This window comes from Monodelphis domestica, chromosome 1, assembly GCF_027887165.1.
Source record: "Monodelphis domestica isolate mMonDom1 chromosome 1, mMonDom1.pri, whole genome shotgun sequence".
In the NCBI taxonomy this organism is placed as follows: Eukaryota; Metazoa; Chordata; class Mammalia; order Didelphimorphia; family Didelphidae; genus Monodelphis; species Monodelphis domestica.
Window position 1 is genome coordinate 660,786,756 of NC_077227.1, and position 25,765 is coordinate 660,812,520.

The following is a 25,765-nucleotide window of genomic DNA, read 5'->3' on the forward strand; positions in this document are numbered from 1 at the left end:
AATGAACACAGATGCAAAAATCTTAAATAAAATACTAGGAAAAAAAACTACAGCAAATTATCAGAAGTATTATTTACTACAACCAGGTGGGATTTATACCAGGAATGCAAGGATGGTTTAATATTAAGAAAACCATACACATAATTGACCATATCAATAAACAAACCAACAGGAACCACATGATTATCTTAATAGATGCAGAAAAAGCTTTTGACAAAATACAATACTCATTCCTATTGAAAACACTAGAAAGTATAGGAATAGAAGGGCCATCCCTCAAAATAATAAACAGTATATATTAAAAACCATCAGCAAGTATCATCTGCAATGGGGATAAGTTAGAAGCCTCATGAAGCAAGGATATCAATTATCACCTCTATTATTTAATATTGGACTAGAAATGTTAGCAATAGCAATTAGAGAAGAAAAAGAAATTGAAGGCAATAAGGAAATTAAACTATCACTCTTTGCAGATGATATGATAGTATACTTAAAGAATCTTAGAAAGTCAACTAAAAGACTAGTTGAAATAATTAACTTTAGCAAAGTTGCAGGATGCAAAATAAACTCAAACCATCAGCATTTCTATATATTTCTAACATAACACAGCAGCAAGAGTTAGAAAGAGAAATTCCATTTAAAATAACCCTAGGCAATATAAAATATTTAGGAATCTATCTGCCAAGACAAACATAGGAAGTATATGAACATAACTACAAAAATTGGAAAATGAGGGGGTATCCATTGATTGGGGAATGGCTGAATAAATTGTGGTATCTGTTGGTGATGGAATATTATTGTGCTGAAAGGAACTGGAGGAATTCCATGTGAACTGGAACAACCTCCAGGAATGCAGAGTGAAAGGAGCAGAACCAGGAGATCCTTATACACAGAGATGGATAGATACATCATGGCACAATCAAATGTAATGAACTTTTCTACTAGTAGCAATGCACTGACCAAGGACAATCCAGAGGAACTTAGGAGAAATAACACCATCTGCATCCAGAGAAAGAACTGTGGGAGCAGAAATGCAGAAGAAAAACAACTGCTTGTTCATGTGGTTCGGTAGGGATATGATTGGGATTTTGATGTTAAAAGATCGCTCTACTGCAAATAGGAATAACATGGAAATAGGTTTTGAACAATGATGCATGTATAACCCAGAGGAATTGCTTGTCAGCTCTAGGAGGGAGGAGGAAGGGGGGGGGGGAATCATGAATTATTTAACCATGGAAAAAGATTCTAAATAAATAAATAAATAAAGTTTGCCAGACTCCATGTTAACTCTAAGTCATGCCTAATAGACTATACATGCTTTAGTTTATGGCAGCAAGGTCTTCTCTTTTGATCTCTAAGCTACTCCTGAACCCTTTATTTAATTTATCTTGTATTAAGAGAGTTTAGTTATAATGAAAATATCAATCTGGGTTGTCCATTCATTGGCAATGTGTAATCATTAACAGGCTAAGAATCTCCAGTGTTCTGGAGGGATTGTATGAAACACAAAGAAGAGCACATTATCACTCCTCCCTGATTTTTCATCCCTCACCTGTTCCCATTTTCACCAGAATATGAAATCCAAGAAAGACCCAAAGGTTTCTCTGGACATTCTAAATAGCCAGCTTGTCAGTATTCCAATTTCCATAAGGATATGTAAGAGCTAATGAAGAGTTGGTAATCTATTGACCAGCTTCCTGTGACCTACTTTTAGAAACAGAAAACAACATCTTGCATAGCCAAGTGTTCTGAAATCATAGCAGCAGATCTACCAATATGGCACATACAACTACTGGCAAGAGTAGCTTCACCTAAGGTAAAGCTTTGAGGAGAATGGTTAGCGTAAAGCAGAAATGCCAACCTAGATAAACAGCAACTCTGCATTGGTACCACAGTCTATCCCAGGGATCTTCAAAGTGTTTTGTTGCCAAAGGGCATGATTAACCTGAGTGGGTGGATAAATGGACGACTGAGAGGCTTATTTACAATCCAGCCATACTCACCCCTCAGCTTCCAACAGTTCCCCACTCGATCCCATCCCTTCTGAACGGGGAATTGGCCCTTTTGGGAAAACTATAGCCTGTTAGTCGGGAACTCATAATTAAACTATGACACGACATTAAGGAAATATCCCTTTCCTCCAGCATATCCACCCCATGTCCTGGAGATCATTTTGTGGTTGAGACAGGTGCCCCAACTAGGCAGACTTTGTACTCTGAGGTACTGACCAGTGAGAACTCCCCTGAAAATCTCATTACATTACTTTTCCCCCAAACCACCTTCTCTTCCAGACTTCCCTATTACTTCATAGGCACCACAATCCAAACAGATACCTAGTATCACCTTTAACTTACTCTCTCTCTTATTCTACATTTTTAACCAGTTGCCAAATCTTGCCATTTTTATCCCAGTTTTTCTCACATCTTTCACCTTCACTCTACTTCAGGTCCTCATCACCAATTTCTCTATCGTATTTCTTCCTTCTCCAATCCATTTTTCCCATGTCACTTGCCACTGATTTTCCTGAAGTGGAGGTCCTGAAGTGTCACTCCCCTATTCAGTAAACTCTAGTGACTCCATATTGACGCTAGAACCAAATATTATTTTAGCTTGATCTCATCCTTTTTCATGTCCAGTTTTTGTGTAAATTTCGTAATGTATATAATTGTTAGTATAGGAGTACATGTGTTAACATATTAGTTACACACACACACATAGGGGTATATCCTTAAAATTTTTTACTGATGGGGTATGCAATCAAAAAACTTTGGAAAGTATTTGTCTATCCACTGCCTTTGATAGTGGTACCAAGGATGATTTAGGGAGTTCATGGCTATTTCTCTGATATTAATCTAAAGAGATTGGGATTGTGCCACAAACATCTCTTAATATATCATGCATTTACCATTCATAACTTTGTTTTTGAATCTAATTACTTTGGGGCAAGATGTCCTGATCCCTCTTCTTTTGCATTATCTTTTGTGATTATTCCTTTTCCACTCTCATTCCTCTCACACTAGGCCAAATCATCATCCCCATACACACAATCCCTTAGATGTTTCTATCTTGCTTCTCCATCTTCTCCATCTACTCTGGGTGTTGCTGCCAGTTTTATTCTCATAAAACTCTGAATTTTTCTTTTTCTGCTAAAAAAAAAAAGATAAACTGTAATGGTCGCTATTGTCTAACTGAAGAGTTTACACTTCTGAGATGGCATGGAGGGTCTTCTATATTTAATATGGCAGATTTGACCAAGCCAGTTTAGTGCCTCTGGTAGGAGACTGGAGTGAGATGGGACAACAGAACTGACAATTAACGAAAGATTTAGTTGGCCATAGAAAGGGAAGAATATTCAGAGTAGAGAAAGGCTCTCCATCTAGAATAGTCTTGATATCCTATCTGTGTGCTGTCCATAATGAAGTTTCAGCCAAGCACAATGGAATAGCTATAGCTCCTTATGTCCCTTTTTTAAAAACCCAGGTGACCAGGAATCAATTTGCCAGCTGTCAGTCTTTAGTCCTGAGCCAATTAAGTCTCAATGATGGCTTCAATAATACTATTTAAGGAAAATTCTAACATTCATGTTTGAGGGATCCTGGTAGATGCTGTGATCACACGTTACCTGATCCTATCTCCCACAACTTCTGCCCATTGTCTTTCTATCCCCCTCATCCTTATCCTTTCTCACATTTAACTCAATATGGACTTAAGGCCACTTGCTATCCACACTGTCCTCTTGGGGAACCTTCCACTCTACTAACACTGTCATACCCCCAAAACTGAGCATAGTATTATGGCTATGGTTTGACCAGGTTAAGGAACAAAGGGGTGGTCCCCTCTTTATTCCTGGATACTAGGCTTCTTTTTTTAAATGCAGTCCAAGGTCACATTAGCTTTTTTTGGCTGTGGACTCACTGAGTTTGCAGTTAACTGGAACTCAAGTTTAGGTTTTTTTTTTTTCCAGGCAAATTATAGTCTGATCATGTAAGGCTTTACTTTTATTCCGAATGAATTTCATCTTCACTAGTCTGTCAGGATCTTTTTGATGAATGGGAGTGTTGTTGAAGAAAAGGGTGCTTTGATCAACCAGGAAACATTTACTATCTATTCTGTCAGGTACTGTATCTTTACATCTGAATGAGTCTCTGATCCCCTGACCTGCTTGCTGCAGGGGAGACTGGACCTCAGTCTCAGAAGTCAGAGAAAGGTTGTTCCGTGTGCCAGGACTGAAGATACTACGACTAATAATCCTTGGCTTGTGATGAGAAGAGAACTGGATATGGCAGCAGAGCTTTGACTCTTAGATCCTGCTGGTTGCTGATTATGACTGTGAATAAATCACTCTTTTTCCTAGGCTCAGTTTCCTCATCTGTAGAGAGGATAGGACTACTGAATGGCTTCTGAGGTCCCTTCCAGTCCTAGATCTAAGATAAGAGTTAATAATTTGATTTTTCTTCCAATCATCCTTATCTTTACACTTTTTATATCACTAACAAGTCTTCACACAAAAATCTGTTTCAGTCAAAATGACCTTGTCATTCCCCAAACCTGCCATTTTATATGCACTCCCATGCCTTTGGGTAGATTGTCCCCATGCCTACAGTGCTCTTCCTCTAACTTCTAGAGTACTAGAAGCCTTTCTTGAGCCTCTTCCTTAGGGCTCTCTTCTTTCTCAGGTTATTTTACTCTTTTTTTATAGGTGGTACATGAGATAAAAGCACTGAACTTGGAGTCAGGAAAATTTGAGTTCAAATGCTGTTCACTTACCTAGCTGGGTGACTTGAGCAAGTTACTTAATCTCAGTTTTCCCATCTATAAAATGGGGATAACAATAGCACCTAATTTGCAGAGTTATGAAGATCAAGTAGCATATGTAAAATGTTTTGCAAACACTGATATGCTATATAAATGCTAGCTAGATAGCATTATTTTAAAGTTTACTTATTTATATAAATAGCAATGTCATCCCAGGAGAACATAAGCTACTTTAGGTCATTTTGTGTTTGTATCCTTAGCACCTCATATAGCATCTTTACACAGAAGGTACAACTTTAAAACATGCTTGTTGAATGGAATTAAATCATGTGACATAAAATTAGTATCCCATATAATGTAATAACAGCTATAATAGCACTTTAAAGTTTATAAAATGTGAAAATATGAAATATGAAAAAAAGGATTAAAATTTTTCTCCCTTTCCTTGGAAATGACCCAAGTCATCATTTGTTGTAATCCTGGCTTTCAAAGTGATTTTCATCATCTGAGAACTAACTTGGATTGATGATGTGGGGGCAATGTATTTCTGATTTGCTTATCACAGAACAAAGTCATGGTTAAGAAGTATTTATAAATATAAATATTGAAAAAGAAAAGTAACAAAAGAAATTGTAGAACAAGTAAGTGACAAGTACAACTTTAATTAGTTTTCATAATTATTATCAAAACTTAAATAAAAATGTAGAGTACTTCTACCCCACATTCTGCCATGTGTGAGGACACCACCAGTTTCACCTATTTCTGACATACCCCAGCTTTTAAAGGGAAAAGATTTTTACCTTCCTGCATAATTATCTCCCAATAAGCATCCACTTTCAATAGAAAGAGATCCCCAAATTTTGAAGGTTCAGCAAGAACATTCTTCCTTGACATACAGTATTGGATTTAGGGACCTTTACGTAAAAAATTCTGGCAATGTGTATCCATTTATAACATCTACAGGATTCATATTCTTGCTGTTTTGGTGGGGTGGGGGGAGAAGAATTTGATCTCTGCTTCTGAGGCTTTCACACAATGGTGATGTCTCCCCATGCTGGTTAACATAGACATCAGGTGCCACTCTTCTAGGCTTCCTAATACTGACTGAATTCACAGAATCACTACTCCTTCTGAGCTATTCCTGGGGTTTCTACCTAGGAGATGGGGAAACTCAGGCAAAAGGACAGGAGGAGAATTAATTGTATTTTTGCTACTCCCTAGGAGGACTCTTCCCTTTCAATAGGAATGAAAATCTTAAAATTCAAACTCTCAAACCCTTTCCAGAATGGTCTAATCAGTAGGTGGGTAAGCAGACTGGCCACTTTAGCTACCATGGTCTCTGATAAAGTCCTATTAAATCTCTCTTCTTTTTTGTTTGTTTTTTTAGTCCTATTAAATTTCAAAGGTTATCTGCCCTTTTATATTATGATTCGCTAAAGGATGCTGGTGCTAAGAGTAATGCATCCTGTCAAGGGAGGCAAATGATGATTTTGGTTGCCAAGGTTCACTGTTGTTAGGGAAATATTAGCAAATTTGCTATTTCTTAACATTCCCATCCCTTTGGCAAAAATATCTACTGAAAAAAAGGGGAGGAAATAATTTGATATATAGTAAGTACAAAGTGCATAAAAGATTGGGAAAAACTGAAATCTGGCCCTACTAAGTCGAGTAAAATGTTTGTATGGATGCTATCAATTGTAGACAGTAATACAATTTGTACTATGCAGGGCTTCTTGAAAGAGGAAATTTTTGAATAATGGTCTAATATTAGTCATTTGCCTTGAAATATTGTTTTAAAACCAGTATGTGCAAGTTTTGCCTTGGAAAAATTAAAAGCAGAAAATAAAAATCATATAGAAATATAAAAGTGGAAGCCAGAAAGTTATTCAGTGCAACTAAACAGATGTTTGCTTGTAGTTCTTGGTATCCAAAACCTTTTTCCCACACATTGAGCAGATGCCTGAAATAAAAGAAAATAAGGCATGCATCATGTCATCAATCTCTGTCATAACAACAGCTGTTGGGTTTCTTTAGGGAAATTCTGAAGATTACAAAGTTTCATTTTATCTATGGCCAAATTCTTAGTTAGATTTTTCTTGACTTTTAGAAGAAAATAAAATGAAGTATGAGTGTTTTCTAATGGATATGACCCTTGGTATATTCACCCAATCATTCCTGAATTGTAGGCATAAATTTTTTTTATAAAGACAAGATGAGAATAAAGCAAACTTACCTTTTTTGTAAGCACAGCCTTGGCAATAATGAGAACCTGGCTGATGCACAGAACTTTTACAAATTCTGCAAGTGGAGAATTTATTCTTTCCATATGGGTCAAATCTAGATAAAGAGAAAAGTAAGATACATGCAGCTGTTACTAATGCAGAAGAACCTCACACTAAACTTTTCATGGAGTGCTTTGTCCTTAATTTCAGGCTTTTTATGAAAACAAATAGAATCAATCATAAGGATTACTGAGTACCAATACTGCCAGATCAGGTAGAGAAGACCTGGAGTAAAATTCTGCCTCTGACTAGTAGGGTGACCATGGATAAATTATTTCATGTCTCTGAGCTCATTTCCTCATCCATAAAAGGGAGATAATAAATATCAATGGGATATGCTTCACAGGGCTTTTCTAAGGCTCAGATAAAGTAATGTACATAAAGTGATAAATGCCAGTTATAAGCTTATCTAAGTGGAAGCAGCAAAAGAGAACAAGATTGGTAATAAAACTGCTGATCTTGTTTTGTGAGTTTGCATTTCTAAAACCAGACGGATTTGACTACATATAAGATAAAAGAAATATACACAATATTTGCCTTGAATAAGATTGATTTGTTTAACTTTAAGCATTATTTTTAGTGCTTACTTATTTTCTTTGGTATAAACGTGTAAGTATGAATGAAATTAGAATTTTAACTTAAGACAGATACTATAAGTGTTGTGAACATTTAATACATCTTTTATATTATTTTAAAAGTTGGATCTTAAAATAATTTTCCCAGTTTCAGAATACTATAGAACTAAAGATAAAAAAGCTGCATAATGTGGGAACCAAAGGTAATTTGAGCAACTGAGAAAATCAATGAATCCACTACACACAGATCAGATATTGACTTAGGATACATCAAATTAACAATATTTATATTGTGTACTTTTGTTTATTTTCTTAAACATTTTCCAATTACATTTTTAAAAAACCCTTGTCTTCTGCTGTAGAATCAATACTGTGGATGGGTGACAAGGCAGAAGAGTGGTAAGGGCTAGGTAACAGGGGTTAAGAGACTTGCCCAGTGTTTCAGAGATAGGAAGTGTCTAAAATCAGATTTGATCCCAGGACCTCCTGTCTCTAGGCCTGGCTCTCTATCCACTGAGCAACCCAGCTGCCAGCTAGCCTTGTTTGACACCTCTAATGCAGACTGACATACGGTTTATTTAAATGAGGTCAATACACTGGCCAAAATATAGGTCATACTTCTAAAATGTTAAAACTGTTTGAAAGAAAACAAATATATGTAAACACTAAAAAAAAAACCAACACCAATTTTTGGCCTTTTAGATTTTATATAAGATTTTAAGGAAAATTTGGGTTTACATTTGGACCAATACAGTCCTTTACTATTTAATGGTTTGCATCCTAGAGCTAAACTAGAAAAGGAATAAAATGATCATATCTTCAAGAAAAATAACAATAAGGCACAGTATCAATTTTTCACATTTGGGAAAAGAGAATGCACATAAAAAGGAGTGTAGTAGGGAAGCAGCTCATCCTCAGTTGGCACCTGCAATGCAGGCCAACAAATGCATGACATCATGTACCAGGAATTTCCTATTCTGACTGGACTTAAATGCTAGAAATTCCGGTGTCATAAGTGTTCATCAAATTCACACTGAACGATGTAATAGTAAGGAGTAATGAAAATTTCCCTGGTAACACTGAGAAGGCTGCTGCTCACCTTGCTTTCTTTGAAGTCAAAGCTTTGTTTTCATTTAATTTCCTTCCACCACTTTCTAAACACAAACAAAACAAAAATATATTTTAGTTCATTATGTAATATCAACATAATCAGTTAAAAAGTTTATTCTTTGAAATCTTGCTATATAATCAAATAGCCTTTATGGAAAATCCCCCCCAAAAACTAATCTAAAAGTTAAATTAAGAGCACACTTGAATGATTTTATTTGAAATAATAAAAATTTATGGAAAATGGTCAACGCACCTTCTGGGATGATAAGAGAGTACTTCAGGGACAATACTATATTAAACTTAACTAAATTCGATGAGGAACAGGAAAAGTAGCATGGTGCTGGGCCCTTGTGTGCTCCATAAACAAGACAATAAAATATTTTTCATTCATTCAACAAACAATTATTTCAAGTGATTTTTCCAATAAAATTAAATTCCAAGTTTTGATTAATTTAATATTAAATTCATTTTATTCATTCAAACAATAAAACTGGGAAGTTAAGGATAACTCCAACTTCTATAATGTTTTAAATTTTACAAAGTATTTTCTTTATAATATTCTTATAAAGTTGAGAGACTAAAGTGTTACTCCTTAACTTGAAGGAAATATGAAGTTAGGGCTTGAATGCCCTGCAAATAGTCAAATGACTATGTTATCAGAAGGGGCTTTGTTTTACTGAGCTTTTTCCAATGGATCTTGTTGCCTCATATGACGCCACATTTCTCTATGCATTATATCCTTTCCATGAAATAACAATCCATCTCTCCTATCATAGGAACATTGCTCTAAGTAAGTAAAACCAAGCCAGGAACCTGAGAGGAAATAAAATTCTTTAATAGTTTCTTATTCTAACTTTTCACAAATTATTTATATTCTACATTTCAAAGACACAGGGATAATACATTCCACTTGACCACCTAGTAGGTTGAATTCCATGTTTTAATTCAGATGGCTGAAAGAAACATACTATTAAATTGTCAAGGGTAATTATATTCGTTAAAGGGATTTTCTTAATCTCAATCTCTCCCTCTGTCTCCTTAAGAGGCTAGAGAGCAGGGTTTCTAAGTGGATCAGAACTGACAGGAGTCAGAGAGCCAGAACTGAAGATTCCATTGCCAAGGAGACCAAAACTGAGGAGAGGAAGTAGCTGGCCCTCTGACAGGAAGTTAGGGGGGACAGCTGGTCAGTGAGAGATTAAGGAGGCATCTGCTGACAGATGAAGGTCTTTTACTTCTGGGATCTTGAGAGAGCAGGAGGTCATCTTGGAGGCAAGGATCTGCTGGTAGTTGGCTACTGACAGTTGGGTTGCTATAGAAAACTGATTGAAGGAGTGAGTGAATGGTGGCTGTCTACTATTTTAGGTAGTTAGTTATAGAGTAGAGTAGTTTAGGCCTGGGTTGTGCCAGGCAGAAGAACCTGTCCTGAGAAGGCAGAAGTAGTTTTAGGAAATTTGATGTAGTATTAGGGGTTTTAGGTATATTTATTTGGGTATAAGATTAATAATCTCTTTTCTATCTTTCTATCTGTACTTCTTTCTCAAATTAAGTAAAGTTTCTGTTAAACTGCTCTCCTCACTTTGTTGAACTCCTTAATTTAACCCTTAGATATTCAAATAGTAAATTAATTAAAAAAAGAAACACTTTGCAAGATACTGTCTATCTCTAAGACTGGAATGAATAGATTAGTGAAAATAGATAAATTCAAATGTCAGCAGAATCAACATTTAGATTATTTTTTTTAAGATGCAGTACCTGTAGTGTTCCTTGCTCCATCCTTCCAAGTATCTGGAGTAATAACTGTACCAAGTTTTTTTTCACCTATTATGAAAACAAAGGAAATTAGGGGTATTATGGAATTACTACCTTCAAAAGAATACAGTGAAATAACAATATCCTTTCATCTAGTTCAGAGATGGCATCAAACATGGCTTCATGAGACCCACAACACTACAAAGTATTGACCGAAAGAGATTAAAATGTAATTGGAAAACACTTAGCAAAATAAATAAAAATAGAATAAAATATAGATAACAATACATTTTAAAACAAAGACAATATGTGACCTACAGAGAGTCTTATGTATGATTTAGTGGCTATATTTCTATTTCTCTGACACTAATGTTCTGGGATTCACAATAATAAAGAGTAGCATACTATGGATACTACAAGGAGATTTTTATTGTTTTAAGTATACTTTAAGCAAAATCAGTGGGTAAAAACCTAAAATTTGTATATATTTCCTATCCTGTCATTAACATATGCAAAAGGTAACCCTCGGCTCTTTATCTCTATAATACCATAAATGCCTTGGACCTTGTACTGTGAACGCAACTTACCCTGAGACACTTAATAATATGTGTGCCAACTGGAACCCCTTGCTGCCCGTCTTCAACCAAATCTCTTAGAGAAGAAGGGTGAACCTATTTACCCTGACTTTACTCTTTCATCATTACAGGATCTGGTAGGATAGGCAGGCACCCAGGTCAAGTGGCAATCCTATTCTATAACTATTAAATTCCTATCTCCTTCTGCCCTAATCCCAGTGATTTAGAGTAGCTTTCCACCAAAATGAAAACCCCTTATCCATATTACTCCCTGCTACTCCCATCTAGCTCATCCTTAACTTATTCTCAGGTTCTATCCTCATTTCCCTTCCCTTCCATTGTGTCTTTCAGAGCAAAACTATAATGTTTTAACAAACTTCATACTAGATCACTGTCTCTTATACTCTACCTTCTAGTGTTCACAGAAGCCTTGTTCTCTCTAGAAGAGATGTTTTCCATTGCTAGTTGGTCTTTTCATACTCCCTCAAACTGAGTATAACTATAGTCCCTGCCACTTTGGATAAGTTAGTTTTTCTCTAAAAAACAATAATCTGTCTCCAAGACCTGATTGGTTGAGAAAAATATGGTTTTAAATGTTGATTCAGCTTTCTGTTTGCCTTGACACAGTAGTTTGGAATAATTTTTCCTTTTAAAGTCTGGATTTTACAATTAACCGGTTCAATGACAAATTGTCTTTTGTCTTAGAATTCTTTGTCTTCTTATTTACTACTTGTTCATGACTCCCTAGTTCTGGGTTGCTGTGTCCTCCTCCTCCTTCCCCCTCAAATTTTCTTTTTCTGATTCTATCCCTAAATTGTTGGAAGGCACTGTACCATCATATTATACAATCTAAGATGGGACCTCACTGCTACAAAGTAATCTCTTTAGTCTTCCTAGATTCCATATCCTCTTATATTGGGGCAGCAGAGAGTTCCAGTTGTTATCTGAGTCAGTAAGTATATGATGTACCTAGGGTTTGAGTTCTTCCTTTTCCTAGTCAGTCAATAGGTACTGTGCTAAGGAGCAGGGATACAAAGTGACAAGATGGTCCCTGCCCTCAAGGAGCTCACAATGTAAAGAGGTTAATTACAAACAAAACAAATATATACAAGCTTTATATAGGATAATTAGGAAATAATGAACAGAGAAAAGGCATTAGAATTCAGAAAGGTTAAGAAAGGTTTCCTGTGGAAGATGGACTTTAAGCTGAGCCTTAAAAGAAGCCAGCAAAGTCAATAGGTAAATTTCCTGGAATATGTCCCATCAGGTCCACTATGCCTTCATATTATACATCAAAGGAGAGGGGAACACTGTGGGCATGAGGAGAAGCCATAGAAAATGCCCTGAGCAGAGAGATGGAGTATATGGTACAGCAAAGAGGCCAGTATCATTGGATCACTGAGTAAAAGGAGGGGATTAAGGTGGTAGGAGCAGGCTAGGGTATGAAGGGCTTTTATTGAACACCAGAGAATTTAGTGTTTGATCTGGGAGGCAATAGGAAGCCATTAAGTTTGCCAGGGGGTAGGGTTTAGGGTGACATGGTCAGGCCTGGACTTTAGGAAAATCACTTTAATGGCTGAATGGAGGATGGATTAGAGTAAGAACACTTGAGACAGGCAGACCTACCACTAGCTGCCTACTACAATATAGGCACAGTGAGATGAAGGCCTATCTCAGGATGGTGGTTGTGTCGGAGGAAAAAGGGGGCATACTCAAGAGATGTTGCAAAAGTGAAACTGACAGGCCTAGAAAACAGAAGAGGTATGGGGGATGAGAGTAAAAGGTAAAGGGTGGTTTGACGGTTGTGAGCCTAAGGGACCAGGATGATAGTGCTGTCCTCTACAGTAATAGGGAGGGTAGAAAGGAGGTAGTGTTTGGGGGAAAATATAATGACTTCTGTTTTAGACATGTTTAGTTTAAGATGGCTGCTAGACATTCAGTTTGAGATGTCTAAAAGGCATCTGGAGATACAAAATTGGAAGTCAGCTGTGAGTCTGGAGCAGGAAAGGCAAATTTAAGAAGCAGCAACCTAGAGATGGTGATTAAATCCATGGAAGCTGATGAGATCCGCCAAGTCTTTACCTATAGGGAGTAGAGAAGGAGCCAGGAGAGAACTCTGGGGGAAACCTATGGGTTAAAGAGGGTGATCTAGAAGAAAATCCAGAAAGAGACAGAGGAGTGGTCAGATATGTGGGAGGAAAACCAGGAGAGAGTGGTATCCCAGAAACCTAGAGGAAGAGCTATCAACATTTGTCAAAAGCTGCAGGGAGGTCAAGGAGAATAAGGACTGAAACAAGGCCACTGGATGTGGCAACCAAGAGATCACTGGTAATTTTGGGGATAGTAGTTTCTGTGTAATGTTAAGGCTGGAAGCCAGGTTGTTAGTAAAAGGGTAAGAAGAGAGTGAAGTGAGAGGGCACAAAGTTAGGCTACTCTCTCTCCTCCTTAAAAGATAAAACTGCTACCTAATTTACTGAAAAAAAAAAAAATCCCCCATCAAGGCCACATGTCATAAGCTCTCCTCTCCCTATAAGAATGGCCAACTCACCAAAGCTTTTTGTTTAAAAATAGTTTGAGAGGCTTTCAATGGCCCTTGTTATTAGCTCTTCATTTGGACATTTCCACACCTAGTTTTACCTGACTTCTAAGATGACAGAACTAAAAATAACCAAAAAAGTAAAGAAAGAGTAGATCCTTTTCTTAGGAGGAAGCACCAGAGATACTTTGGAGGATCAGAGTCATTCCTTATAGAATCTACTGCCTTTTATAGATCAACCCTGCTTCAACCTCAGGTGCTTGTACTTCTGAAAGGCTTTGGAACTAAGCCCAGAGAACCCAAAACTTTTTCTTATAGTACTTCTGAGCCTGGTCTACTCTACCTCACTACTACCACAAACCTCTGGCTAAAAGTATATGGACCATATAGAATGAACTACTTGCTAAGGCTACAGCCTAGAGACATGTGAGTATGGTATAGATCCCAAAGTAACGCTGCCTTTAATGAATAATAATAAAATAAAATGTTACAATATTTAATAATAATCTAACAATAAAATAAATAATATTAATAATAAAATAAAATAGTACATAATTTAATGTCAAAACCAGTAGCAGAGACAACTGAGGCTTATTTCTTTCTGACTCTCCCAAAGATTAGTTGAGTGATCCTGGGCATTTTGTCTCATCTTTCTTTGTATCTACCACATGGGGGTGGTAATACTTGGGCACCAATCCCCATTTATATTTAAAAGTAAAATTTGATAATTATAGTATACTGTAATAACTCACATTTGAATAGTGTTTTAATGTTTGCCAAGGTCTTTCCTTATAAGTACCCAGAGGTAGATAATGTAAGCTTTATTGTTTTAGATATGAAACTAAGGCACAGAGGGGTTAAGTCACCTGCTGAGGGTCATGCAATGAGGAAGTGTCATAAATGGGAAATTCAATCTTCTGATTCCAAGATCAGTTGCTCCTTTCACTATAATACTGCAATGTAATCTATACCCCTGACCCAGATTTGTTAAGTTTTTCTCTATCTCATATAAAGTACATAACCAATAAGCATTTATAATCCTGGCCAGGCAGTATGCTGAGTGCTGAGGATAAGACTATAAAGAAAGAAACGATCTACTTTCAAGGAGCATAAATTCTAATGAGGAAGACAACAAGGACATATTTAAGTATAAGGTGAGAAAATACCAAGTAATTACATACAAAGTGAACAGAATCAAGCTCTAAAAAGAGAGGTACGTATCTGTTCTTGGTGATCATCCAAGATCTGGATATGACTGATCTTACCCTTACTTCTAGAGGTATTTGAAGACTAATGAGACAGTATCTGGAAGATAAACATTTTATAGGGGAAAAAAGCATTCTACTAAAATGATTCCAGTTACTGACTAGGCTCAGAAATAAATGTCCTGGGGTCAGCTAGGTAGCTCAGTGGATTGAGAGTCAGGCCTAGAGATGGGAGGTCCTAGGTTCAAATGTGGCCTCAGACACTTCCCAGCTGTATGACCCTGGGCAAGTCACTTAACTCTCATTACCTAGCCCTAAGACAAAAGGTAAGGGTTTAAAAAAAATGAAGTAAATGTCCTGCCTTGTAATATCCAGAGTATCCAAAGTGTACTACTACATGTTAGGGAATAATCCCATAAAAGGCAATTAACCTCAAAGTGGGGAGCATTATATTCATTATCATGCTAATTAGTATTAAAAGATTCATCTGGTATAAGTTCCTAGTGTGCTTGCTTGCAAGTAGAAGATCACCAGCTTGGCAGCTGGGGCTACTTAGCTCTATAACTCTGGAAATTCACATCATCTCCCTAAGTCAATTATTACCTAGAAATAAGGGCAATTTAACTCACTGAAAGATCCAATGAAATTAAAAAGATAAAATGATTCATTTGTAAACAGACTCAGAAAGAAATGCTAATCTAGGACTTCTCCAGAAATATCTCACACATAGTTCAAAAGTCATCTATTTTGTTTTTTTGGCGCCATCAAGTGACAAAACTGTGAAATACCGGCAAATTAAATGAGAATATAGTTAAATCACTGTGGGCAAATTAATATACTTTGAAAAGTGAATCTAAGATGAAAAGCAACCATGTTAAAAAATCATTAATTTTTTGTTATAAAATGTAAGTTTCTAGAGGTCTTACACACAATGTTAATGTTTATTTTATGTTTACTTGATCATTTGTTTTTGTTGAAGTTAGTTCCCTTGCATTTTTCTTGGAAATTTTTTTTTGTAGGAAGTAGATGACAAATGACCCTACCAAAATGAAATGTGAAAGAAAAGTGAAAATTTCCCCAATGCATTAGGCTGTAATAAAAAGCAGCCAAAAATCAGTCAAATTGGTAGTGAATGTCCAAGGCAAAAGCTAACTACACTCATTCATCTATCAATGTACTTCCTGAGCAAAGACAATGAATGATGCAAAGAGCACAGGACCATAATCAAACCACACCAATGGCAGCCTATATTTACATGCACTGCTTTAAAATTGGGTGGGATAGGATGGTTACTTCATTTCTCATGAGATAATGTCACAACATATATCCTGCTCTCCCTCCTATCCTACCTGTTGCTGAGCTCTCCCTTGAAATAATTTAAAAAAGAAGCTTTAAGATTTACAAAGCATGCCATATACATGCTTTTATTAGTCCTCATTTACAGCTGAGGAAAACAAGCAGTGAGGTGTTCAGTGATTTGCCATTGGTCCCACTGCTAGAAAGTGTTGGAGGTGGTCCTTTCTTTAATCAGCTTTCTCCTAATTTCTAAGGTTAAGTGCTTTTTTTTCATTATTCCCCACTGTCTCAAAAGGCCTGGAACAAATATAGTCTAAGGATGTGACCATGGGCAAGTCAGAACCTTTCTGAGCCTTGTTTTCCTCATTGGTAAAATGGAACAGTATTTGCAGTAGCCACATTATAAGGATATTTTGAACATATATATTTTTAAGTCACTGCATAAGGGAAAGGTGTTGTTTGATTATTGTCCTTCTGACTTGAAGAGGACCAAAATGATAATCACTACATCAGGGTCAATGTACAGTTTGCTGAATTGCATGATCAGACCAATATGAACTCATAAGGCTCTACCACAAGATGGGCACAAATAACTCATATGAACATTTGGGATGGAGATCTCTTAAGTTTGTTCAACTCATGTTTCTTTCTGCTTTGCTTATGGAGCACAGTACTTTCTTTGATGTGGGCATGCTATGCTGGATGTTCCTGTGCCAGCGTCTCCTATATCTCACAATTGATACTACAGTTCTTCAGAGAGATCTTTGTATTGCTTCTTATGACATCTATGTGCTTGGCTTGTGTAAACCTCTCAGTAAAACAGTCTTTTAGGCAAATGTATATTTAAGCATTCAAACAACATGACTAGCCCATCAGAGTTGTGTTTTCTGCAAAAGTTTGAATATTTGGTAGTTCAGCTCAAGAAAGGACCAGCTGATTCTTCAGAATCTTCCTAAGACAATTCAGATGGAAGTGATTCAGTTTCCTGGCATGGGGCTGATAGACTTCCAGGTTTCACAGGCATAAAACAATGAGGTCAGCACAACTTCTTTGTAGACTTCAGTGTGGTAGGCAGTCTAGTACCTTTTCTCTCCCACACTTTTTTGGGGATCCTCCCAAACAGGATGAAAATGGTATTAATATCAGCTATAGGACTGATGTAAATTACTTAACTCAAAATGATTACAAGCCAAAGTGAAGAGAATTGGTGCATGACTTTCTATTCACAGATGATTGTGCACTCAATGCAGTTACTGAGACTGAAAAGCAACAAAGCATTGATTCTCTGCCATTTGTGCTAATTTTGGCCTGACAATTAACACTAAGAAAAGAGGTTTTCCAAGAGCCAGCACCATACCATACATATGTGGAATCACTGATTATAGCAAATGGGAGAAGTTCTGAATGCTGTAGACATGCACATTTACCTTAGTATTATACTTTCCAGGGATGTAAACAGATGATGAGGTTGATGTACTTGTTGCCAAAGAAGAAGTATTATTATAAGCAAGAAACTGTACTAGACACAGTAATTAAAGATGAATGAGGCAGTAAGAGATTAAAAAATCTAGTAGTGTAATTAATACACATCTTCCTCTAGATCCCTTGCATTTTTCCATTATATCCCTGTGTCTTGCACAGTGTAGATGTTTAATGAAAGCTTGTGAAATTGAACTCTAGGAATCTCCTCCATTCCATTCACCTATGGTAATGATCTTTCCCCATATGAACTCAAAGTTCTTCATTATGCTCATGCATTTGTTATATTCTATTTTTATTGCTAATAAGTTTTGTCTATGTGCCTGTCTTACCCAGCCTGCCCTTTTATATTACAAACTCTATGAGGGTTTGAGACCATGACTTATTTTTGAATCTACTCCTGTTCGGCAGAGGAAATACTGAAGTGCCAAGTAGGCATGTAAATATTTTGTTTAAAAAAGAAAAATTGATCTTCACTGTTCTTCTAGTAACATTACTATTTTCTATATCTGTACTATAATTATTATTTTAATGATCAGTCTTTTCAGTGTATAGCTTATATTACTTAATGATTTACAGTTAAGTTAATTACAAGGGTAGGGAGGCTTCAAATCTGTTGTGCTAAGCACTGGGATTATAAAAGAAATAAAATAGTGCTCTCAAGGAGATAACTAATACAGGATATAAGTCAAATAACTATGATTTACAGTAAAAGGTGAAAAGTGCAAAGAAATACCCAAAGTACTATGAGAAATCTGAAGGAAAATTACTTTCACCTGGAGGGAGGGGAGAAGAAAATCAGGGAAAATTTTAGGAAGGATCTGGTACCTGATGCATTAGGTTATTCAGGCAACAATATAAAAAGATGGAATGGTGAGACCACTGAGAAAGCTATTACAATTATTCAGGCAGTAGGTGAGGGCCTGACCAGGGATGATGGCAGTTAAGAGTGGAAAGAAAGAATGGACACTAGTGAGGATATGAAGGTGGAATCAATAGGTTGAAGCAACCAGCCTAGGGTAAAACACTTCACTAAGTGTTGGTATCAGCTGTAAGAAAAGGGAATTAAGACTATAAGATCTCTAACGTTCTGGGAATCAAACTTTTGCAAAAATGACATAAATGTTCTGATGACAAAGCCTCAATGGCCTCCCTTTGTACTTGGACATAGTTCTTCCCCCTACAGTCTCCCCCTTTAGGTGATTAAGTTGGAATATCCCTGACTCTCCATTGACAATTTCAGGTTCTCCCTCCTTCCGCTATTACTCAAGTGGTCTTTCTTCCTTTAGAGTTTACTCAAACCACATCTACTATCCAATCAAAATTCTGGTAGTAGTTATTTTCCTGCCTTCAGGACACTACTCTTCTTTCTTCCGTAAGTTCGGTGCCTGGTTGAGATCTTTCTCTCCTCCCTAACTTTACTGACCTACAAAGAATATATTGCAGAGAATAAAAAAGGAAACAATAATTTCATTAGGGAGTGAGAAATGTTCATTTAAAAGTGTAGTTAAATATCAAGTGGATGGCAGAATCACTACAGTTGTTTTGGATTTTAAAAAAGTAGAGAGCTCATTCATTCATACATACACACACACACACACACACACACACACACACACACACACACACAAACACACGATCCTTCAGCTGTAAGCACTGGGAAGGCTTGTGAGCTGGCGACTGACGAAAGATAATTGAACAGCAGCGTGGATTTAGAGAGCAGAACCAGAGACTAGACGTCTGTTCTGAAGTGATACATTACATCGGGCTCTGCTCTCAAGCGGGACAGAGAATGGAAAGGGAGGGTAGTTCATGAAGAGAAATAGCGAGAAAGAAGAAGCAACGGAATAAGGCTAGTTGGTATGGGAAATAGGAGGTAGAAGACGAGAGGAAAGGTGGGGGAGGTCTGTATGAAACGGGTACAGGTCAGGGCCAGGATCCAGCTCGCCTGAGGTTGAGGAGGTCAGGGAGCCTCGGAATTTGGGCCTGAAATGGACAGGGATCATCCATTTGTCTTTGTATCTTCTTTCTCCTTTGCCCCCATCCTCACACCCGGGGGCGTTAGGCCCACTTACTCACATTTTTCGCAAACCATTCTGTCGGAGGGACCAAGTCGGTTTAACTACTTTCCCAAAAGGAACTGGTTTCTTTGAAATGTAAACAATTCTCCGGCCGGGAGCCTTCTTCCGGGTCAGAAGGCATTCACTTCCGCCACGCTAATTCCATCACCCACTTAGAGCGCCGCCTAAAAAGCGCCGGCGAAAGGAGGGTGGGGCTAGTCTCCTCTTTCCGGCTTGTCTCCTTCTGCGATTGGTTGTTGGAGGCTCCGTATACATCGCGAGAGTTTAACGAGTGCTTGCGTGCTTGTGTACACGCTAGAGCTTGTGTATGTGCGCTTGCGCGTGATGTGGGCCGGCCAGTCGCACCTGAGTGCCGAGGGGCGGGACCTCGGGCTCAGGTGCTTGCTGCCTTTCTCCACCCATCCCGCTCTAGTCTCCTCGGTCCCGAGACTCAGGTAAGATAGAACGGCGAATCCTTCGAGCCACCACGACCGCTTGTGCTATGTTCGAGCTTGGGCCCTGCCTCTCCGCCGTCCTGTGCTCTTTCGCCGTAGGGAGGTAGGTGAGCTGCTTCTCGGAGCCCTGCCAACCTTCAGCCCTGGCTGTCTGCGGCGGAATGGCTGTAGCACCCGATCCCCTCTGCGCCAATCTACTCCAGGCTGCTATCTCTTTGGAGTTTCCCACCTCCTCACTGTCTCCGATGTGCACCCACCCCATTTATCTGATGATTCCTGCCAGGTTGCTGAGGGTGGGTGCCCTGGGGTTAGGGGAATATTTATCTCAGGATCTCAGACCTGAGAACCAAAAGACACCTTATAGGTTTCCTGTCCAGTTTTTCTTTTATTAGAGGAGGAAATGGAGGTCTTCGGGCAGCTAGCAAGCAAGTGGGTAGATTATCCTCGTGAGAATGTTCTCTTTCCAACTAGAATGAGACCCTTGAGAAACTTTACCCCCATTTCCCCGTGCTCTTGTGGCATCATTGCTTTAGATCTGGATCGAATTGTAAGAGATTATCTAGACCAACTCCTTCGTTTTACATATGAAGATACTAAGGCCCAAAGACGTGAAGACTAAAGGCATGCGTCAAATAAATGTTAGAGTGGAAGTCAAAGAGTCCTTGCCTTATGTTTGCTTTTTGTTCACTTTGAGTCCCTCCCATACATAAGTTTCTTCTGGTGTTTGACCTAAGATATCTTTAGCAACCGTAAGAGATTGATTATACAACCTAGTTAAATAATGGATAAAGTGCTGAAACTGGAATCTGAACGATAGATTTAAATTTGGTCTTAACATTTACTGTGTGACCCTAGGCGGGTCACTAAATATCTCCCAGTTTTCTCAAAGAAGATAACAGCACTTACCTCCCACTGTTGTGAGGATAAAATTAGATAAAATTTTTAAAGCTTAAAACTTAAGCTGCTATATAAATGGTAGCTGTTATTTTAAAAATCAATAATAAAGGTTTTTTTAGCATCAAACTAAGTAGGATTGGCAACTAGGGAGCATCTCCCAGTTTTCCAACTCTGTGCATTGCAGTCCCATATGCCTGGAATTCTCTTCTTCCTGTCTGACTCTGAATTCTCAGGCTTCCTTCAAGTTTCAGCTAAAATTCTACCTTCTGCAAGAAACCTTTGTTTCCCTCAGTCCTACTGCCTCTCCTTTGAGATTATCTCTGGTTTATCCTGTATAAATATTTCTTTGTGTATAATTATTTGTATGTTATCTTTCCCCATTAGATTGTGAGCTTCTTGAAAGCAAGGACTTTTGTTTTTCTTTTTCTTTGTGTCCTTAATGCTTAGCCCAGTGCCTGGTACATAGGTACTTAATGCTTGTTGACTTGTGAGAAGTTGTCCCTTGGTTCAGAAGGGTATGATTAAATATAGTCCAGTTGATACCAGGTCAATGCTTTGTTATGAGGGTCCATATAGTGTCACAACATTTGACAGGAGGTGTAAATAGAATATTGTAGAATTGTAGTATTAGCAAAGACAAGAAACAGTAACGATTTTTGGCAGAAATTATATTTTTAATGGATTCCATAATGCATAGATTTTTTTTTTGTACATAGCTAATGCTAATTTGTTTTTGTTTTTGACTGTACTTATTTGCAACAGATTTTGTTTTTCTTGTTTTCTTTTTTTTTTAAATTAATTTAGTCAATTTAGAACATTATTCCTTGGTTACAAGAGTTATATTATTTCCCACCCTTCCCTGCAGCAACCCACAATTTCATTGGGTATTACATGTATCCTTGATCAGAACCTATTTCCATGTTGTTGGTGTTTGCATTAGGATGTTCATTTAGAGTCTACATCCCCAGCCATATCCCCTCAACCCATGTATTCAAGCCAGTTGTGTTTTCTTCTGTATTTCTACTCCCACGGTTTTTCCTCTGAATGTGGATAGTGTTTTTTCTCGTAGATGCCTCCAGGTTGTTCAGGATCACTGCATTGCTACTAATGGAGAAGTCCATTACATTCGATTTTACCAGTGTATCGGTCTCTGTATACAATGTTCTCCTGGTTCTGATCCTTTCACTCTGCATCAATTCCTGGAGGTCATTCCAGTTCCCATGGAATTCCTCCACTTTATTATTCCTTTGAGAACAATAGTATTCCATCACCAACATATACCACAGTTTGTTCAGCCATTCCCCAATTGAAGGGCATCCTCTCATTTTCCAATTTTTTGCTTCCACAAAGAGCGCAGCTATGAATGTTCTTGTATATGTCTTTTTCCTTATTATCTCTTTGGGGTACAAACCCAGCAGTGCTACAGCTGGATCAAAGGGCAGACAGTCTTTTAGTGCCCTTTGGGCATAGTTCCTAATTGCCCTCCAGAATGGTTAGATTAATTCACAACTCCACCAGCAATGCATTAATGTCCAGACTTTGCCACATCCCCTCCAGCACATAATGCATAGTTTTGATTCTAGAAGAGTACAGTGCCACAGATTAAATTAATTAATCGTTTGCATATGAGCATTTCTTGTCTTTGGCATATGACCAAAATTAAAATCGATATGTCCAGTGCCTTGCACATAGTAGGCACTTAATAAATATTTGTTGATTATTAACTACCAGAGAAGTTAAAAAAATTTTCACTATATAGTTATCAGTTCTAGACTTCTAATATAATAAATTTATCCCTCAATTGAGTATTTATTAAGCATTTACTCTGTGGGAGACCCTGTCTTTAACACTGAAAATAAAAAGAAATAATAAAAACAGTCTCTGCCATCAAGGAGCTTACATTCTAATGGGGGAGATAACATGTAAATAATAAAAGGTATTTATAAAAGGAGGCAGCTAGGTTGCTCAGTATCTAGAGACAGGAGGTCCTAGGTTCAAATATGGCCTCAAACATTTCCTAGCTGGGTGACCCTGGGCAAGTCATTTAATCCCTATTGCTTAGCACTTACTGCTCTTCTGCCTTGGAACCAATACATGATAGTGATTCTAGAATAAAAGATGAGGGTTATTTAAAAAAACAAAAAATGCCATTTACAAATATAAGGGTTAAATTAGGAGTTTTGACAAAATAAGAGAGCAGCTTTTAATAACTTAAGTTTTAATGAGAATATAATAAAGTTGTAAATTAATATTATCCCTTTAAGTCAAAGAAAACTTCTAGCAGTTTTTAACTATTAACAATTTTAGTTTTATTAAAATAGAGATAGTAAAGTAATATAGTAAAATGAATATAGTAAAGGAGGGAAATATAGGAAAGAGGTAGAGAAAGATATTTCCTAGTGTCTATACCAGTTATCCTATAATTATCTTTAATTACTATCTAAAACTGCCTATATCTACCTATAACTACTTTATTTAGAGAAAGTCCACCTGATCACCCTTCAGTTCATCTCACCAGGCAGAATCATATAAATATATATCTATCTCCCAACCAACAATTAACAACCAATTAATCATCAACTAATCACCAACTCACAGGACAAGCAACCAACCCCCAACGACCAAGGACCAACTACCAACCACCTTCTAATCCCCCCCCCAAAAGTTCAAAAAAGCACCTCTCAGACCTCAGAGCTGGCCTTTTATATCCCCTTCTTACCTAATTTCCTGCCTCTCTGGTATCTACTTCCTTTCATTGTGGGCTGGTATTCTTTACACATCTCTATGGTAAAAGGATCTCTAGGTCCCCAGTTAAATTAGAAGAAAGGGATTAAGAATTCCCTTTTATACAAGATACATAGAGAGTGGTTCCAAGGTAACTTTGGTCCTCAGCTAATGATAGCCTTGAACCTAGGTGGTTAGGTGGGATGTGCATTCCAAACATGGAGAACAGTCACTGCAAAGACATAACAGCAGGCAGTAGCAAAAATGGTGTCAAACTAAAAAAAAAAACGGTTCTCTGACAGTTGCATAATGACTTGGAAAACCACAAATTCACATTTTCTATATGGCATTATTATTTATTTTGTTTAACATCTCCAAATTATATTTTAATGGAATTTCAGCAGCATTTCTGAATTTGACACCTCTGGTCTCAGAAATAGCAAGTGATTTGGATTTGAAAGGTAGAAAGGCAGAATGGGTAAAAAGACTAGATGTGGGCAAAAGATATGATACTTTTGGAGTTGGTAACAAGTTTTTGTCTATGATCATTTGTGTTCTAAAATATATTTAGTGTTTTAAACTAAAGTTCCATGTTTCAGAATATGAAATGTTTGGGACAAATATAGTACATTGTTATATATATACTAGTCATTCATAAAATTTAATTTGCTTTTCAGGGGGAACGTCTTCAAGGAAGCACCATGAAAGATGCTGATATCAAGAGACTTTTTTATGTTCACATTTTCTGTATTGTTTCCATTATTCTGACTACCTTCATTCCATCTTTCTTCTTGGAGGATTTCTCAGTCTTGGAAACACACTTGACATGGTTATGCATCTGTTCTATGTGTGTAGCAATTATCAATGTAGTATTATATTTACAAGTAAAACCAAATCCATCTTCTAAGAGAAGCTCAATTTTTCACAAGGTAAGACTTTACACCTAATTTTGGGAAGTGACTCTTGATTATAGAAGAGAGTTTTTGAGACATAGAATCAATATAGGGTTCTTTGGATTCTGCCAACAACTAATTATCAGCTATTTTTAAATCAAATTCTCAATCAAATACTTTTGAATTTAGTGGAATTTGACTTGCCAGAGTACTATTCACTAATATTATATAAGGGGTTGGTATTTCATGAAGGCTGGTGCTTCTTCCACTATACTGCCCATTTTTTACTTCTTTTTCTTCTTATTTCAACCTCCTATATGTGACCTAAAACAGTGATGGTGAACCTTTTAGAGACTAAGTGCCCAAATTGCAACCCTCACACAGAATATGAGCTCCCCCTCTCCCACCCCCACCTTACTCCAGATAGGGGAGGGAGAAGCTGCTCTCATTGGGCTGCTGGGCAAAGGGGCAGGTGATGTGAGAAATGTCCTCAGGCGCATGTGCAGATGGGGAAGGGGGTAGCCCCCTCCAGCATGTATTCTTTAGATTTGCCAGCATGAGCCCAAACTATTGATGTTGGAATGAGGAAGACCTTGCTTCTGACACATATTTGCTCAGTGACTCTGGGCAAAGTTACTTAAGTTATCCATGCTCTAGTAAACTCTTAATACTATAAGTTATAGAGTTATATATTATATATCAGGGTTTTCTATGCTCAGATGAAATCATAGATTTTGATTAAAAAAATATATATTTCAAAGAGGAGCTACTTAATGCATTGGAGGATTATTTTTTTATATATTTTTTTGATAAATGTTCACAATGAATTATAGGATTCATAAGTATATATGGTTCTCTTTTAACCTTTTGTTTGAAGTCACTAATGAAGATGACTGAAAAGTAGCTGGTTTGGTAATATTAAGTCTGTTTTTCTGGAAAACTGGTTAAATCACTATAGTATAGAAGATTGAATATTTCTATAATAAATTGATGTTTCCAAATGCAATTTTTAGTATTTTGCCAGCTTAAAGGAAGTTTTAAATTGCCTTATTTTAAAATCTACTCTGTTTAAATTTTTTAAAAGTTTTTTAAATGTGGGCAGGTCTCATCGTAGACATGTTAGCCAGCTTAAGTGGGGAAATTTCTGCATATGAGGCGTAACATATATGTAAAA

General features: G+C 37.2%; 2 protein-coding genes across 6 annotated transcripts in view; one reads left to right on the forward strand and one right to left on the reverse strand.

The window, feature by feature from the left end:
* Positions 1-25,765, forward strand: part of PIGF (phosphatidylinositol glycan anchor biosynthesis class F) — a 79,408-nt gene that overhangs the window by 20,459 nt on the left and 33,184 nt on the right. For 2 of the 5 annotated variants that reach the window (XM_016422913.2, XM_016422915.2), the window contains exon 2: positions 24,376-24,627. In XM_016422913.2, the coding sequence (XP_016278399.2) occupies positions 24,376-24,627 (252 nt within the window). Of the gene's footprint in view, positions 1-14,630; positions 14,737-19,896; positions 20,181-24,375; positions 24,628-25,765 lie in introns of those variants that run through there. The other 3 variants (XM_007476866.3, XM_007476865.3, XM_001382146.4) reach the window with 3 other exon arrangements.
* On the reverse strand, positions 5,398-19,843 carry CRIPT (CXXC repeat containing interactor of PDZ3 domain). Its single transcript, XM_001375558.5, has 5 exons — positions 19,642-19,843; positions 10,475-10,540; positions 8,712-8,766; positions 6,989-7,092; positions 5,398-6,715 (listed from the first exon to the last, which is right to left on the reverse strand). Exons 1-5 carry the CDS (start codon positions 19,655-19,657, stop codon positions 6,651-6,653), a joined length of 306 nt encoding a protein of 101 aa, XP_001375595.1. The 5' UTR covers positions 19,658-19,843; the 3' UTR covers positions 5,398-6,650.

Coding starts and splice junctions, on each gene's coding strand:
- CRIPT (XM_001375558.5), bottom strand. Junction 8,767..10,474: donor TGGAGCAAGGAACACTACAG/GTACTGCATCTT, acceptor GTTTGTGTTTAG/AAAGTGGTGGAAGGAAATTA. Junction 6,716..6,988: donor AGGCTGTGCTTACAAAAAAG/GTAAGTTTGCTT, acceptor CTTTTATTTCAG/GCATCTGCTCAATGTGTGGG.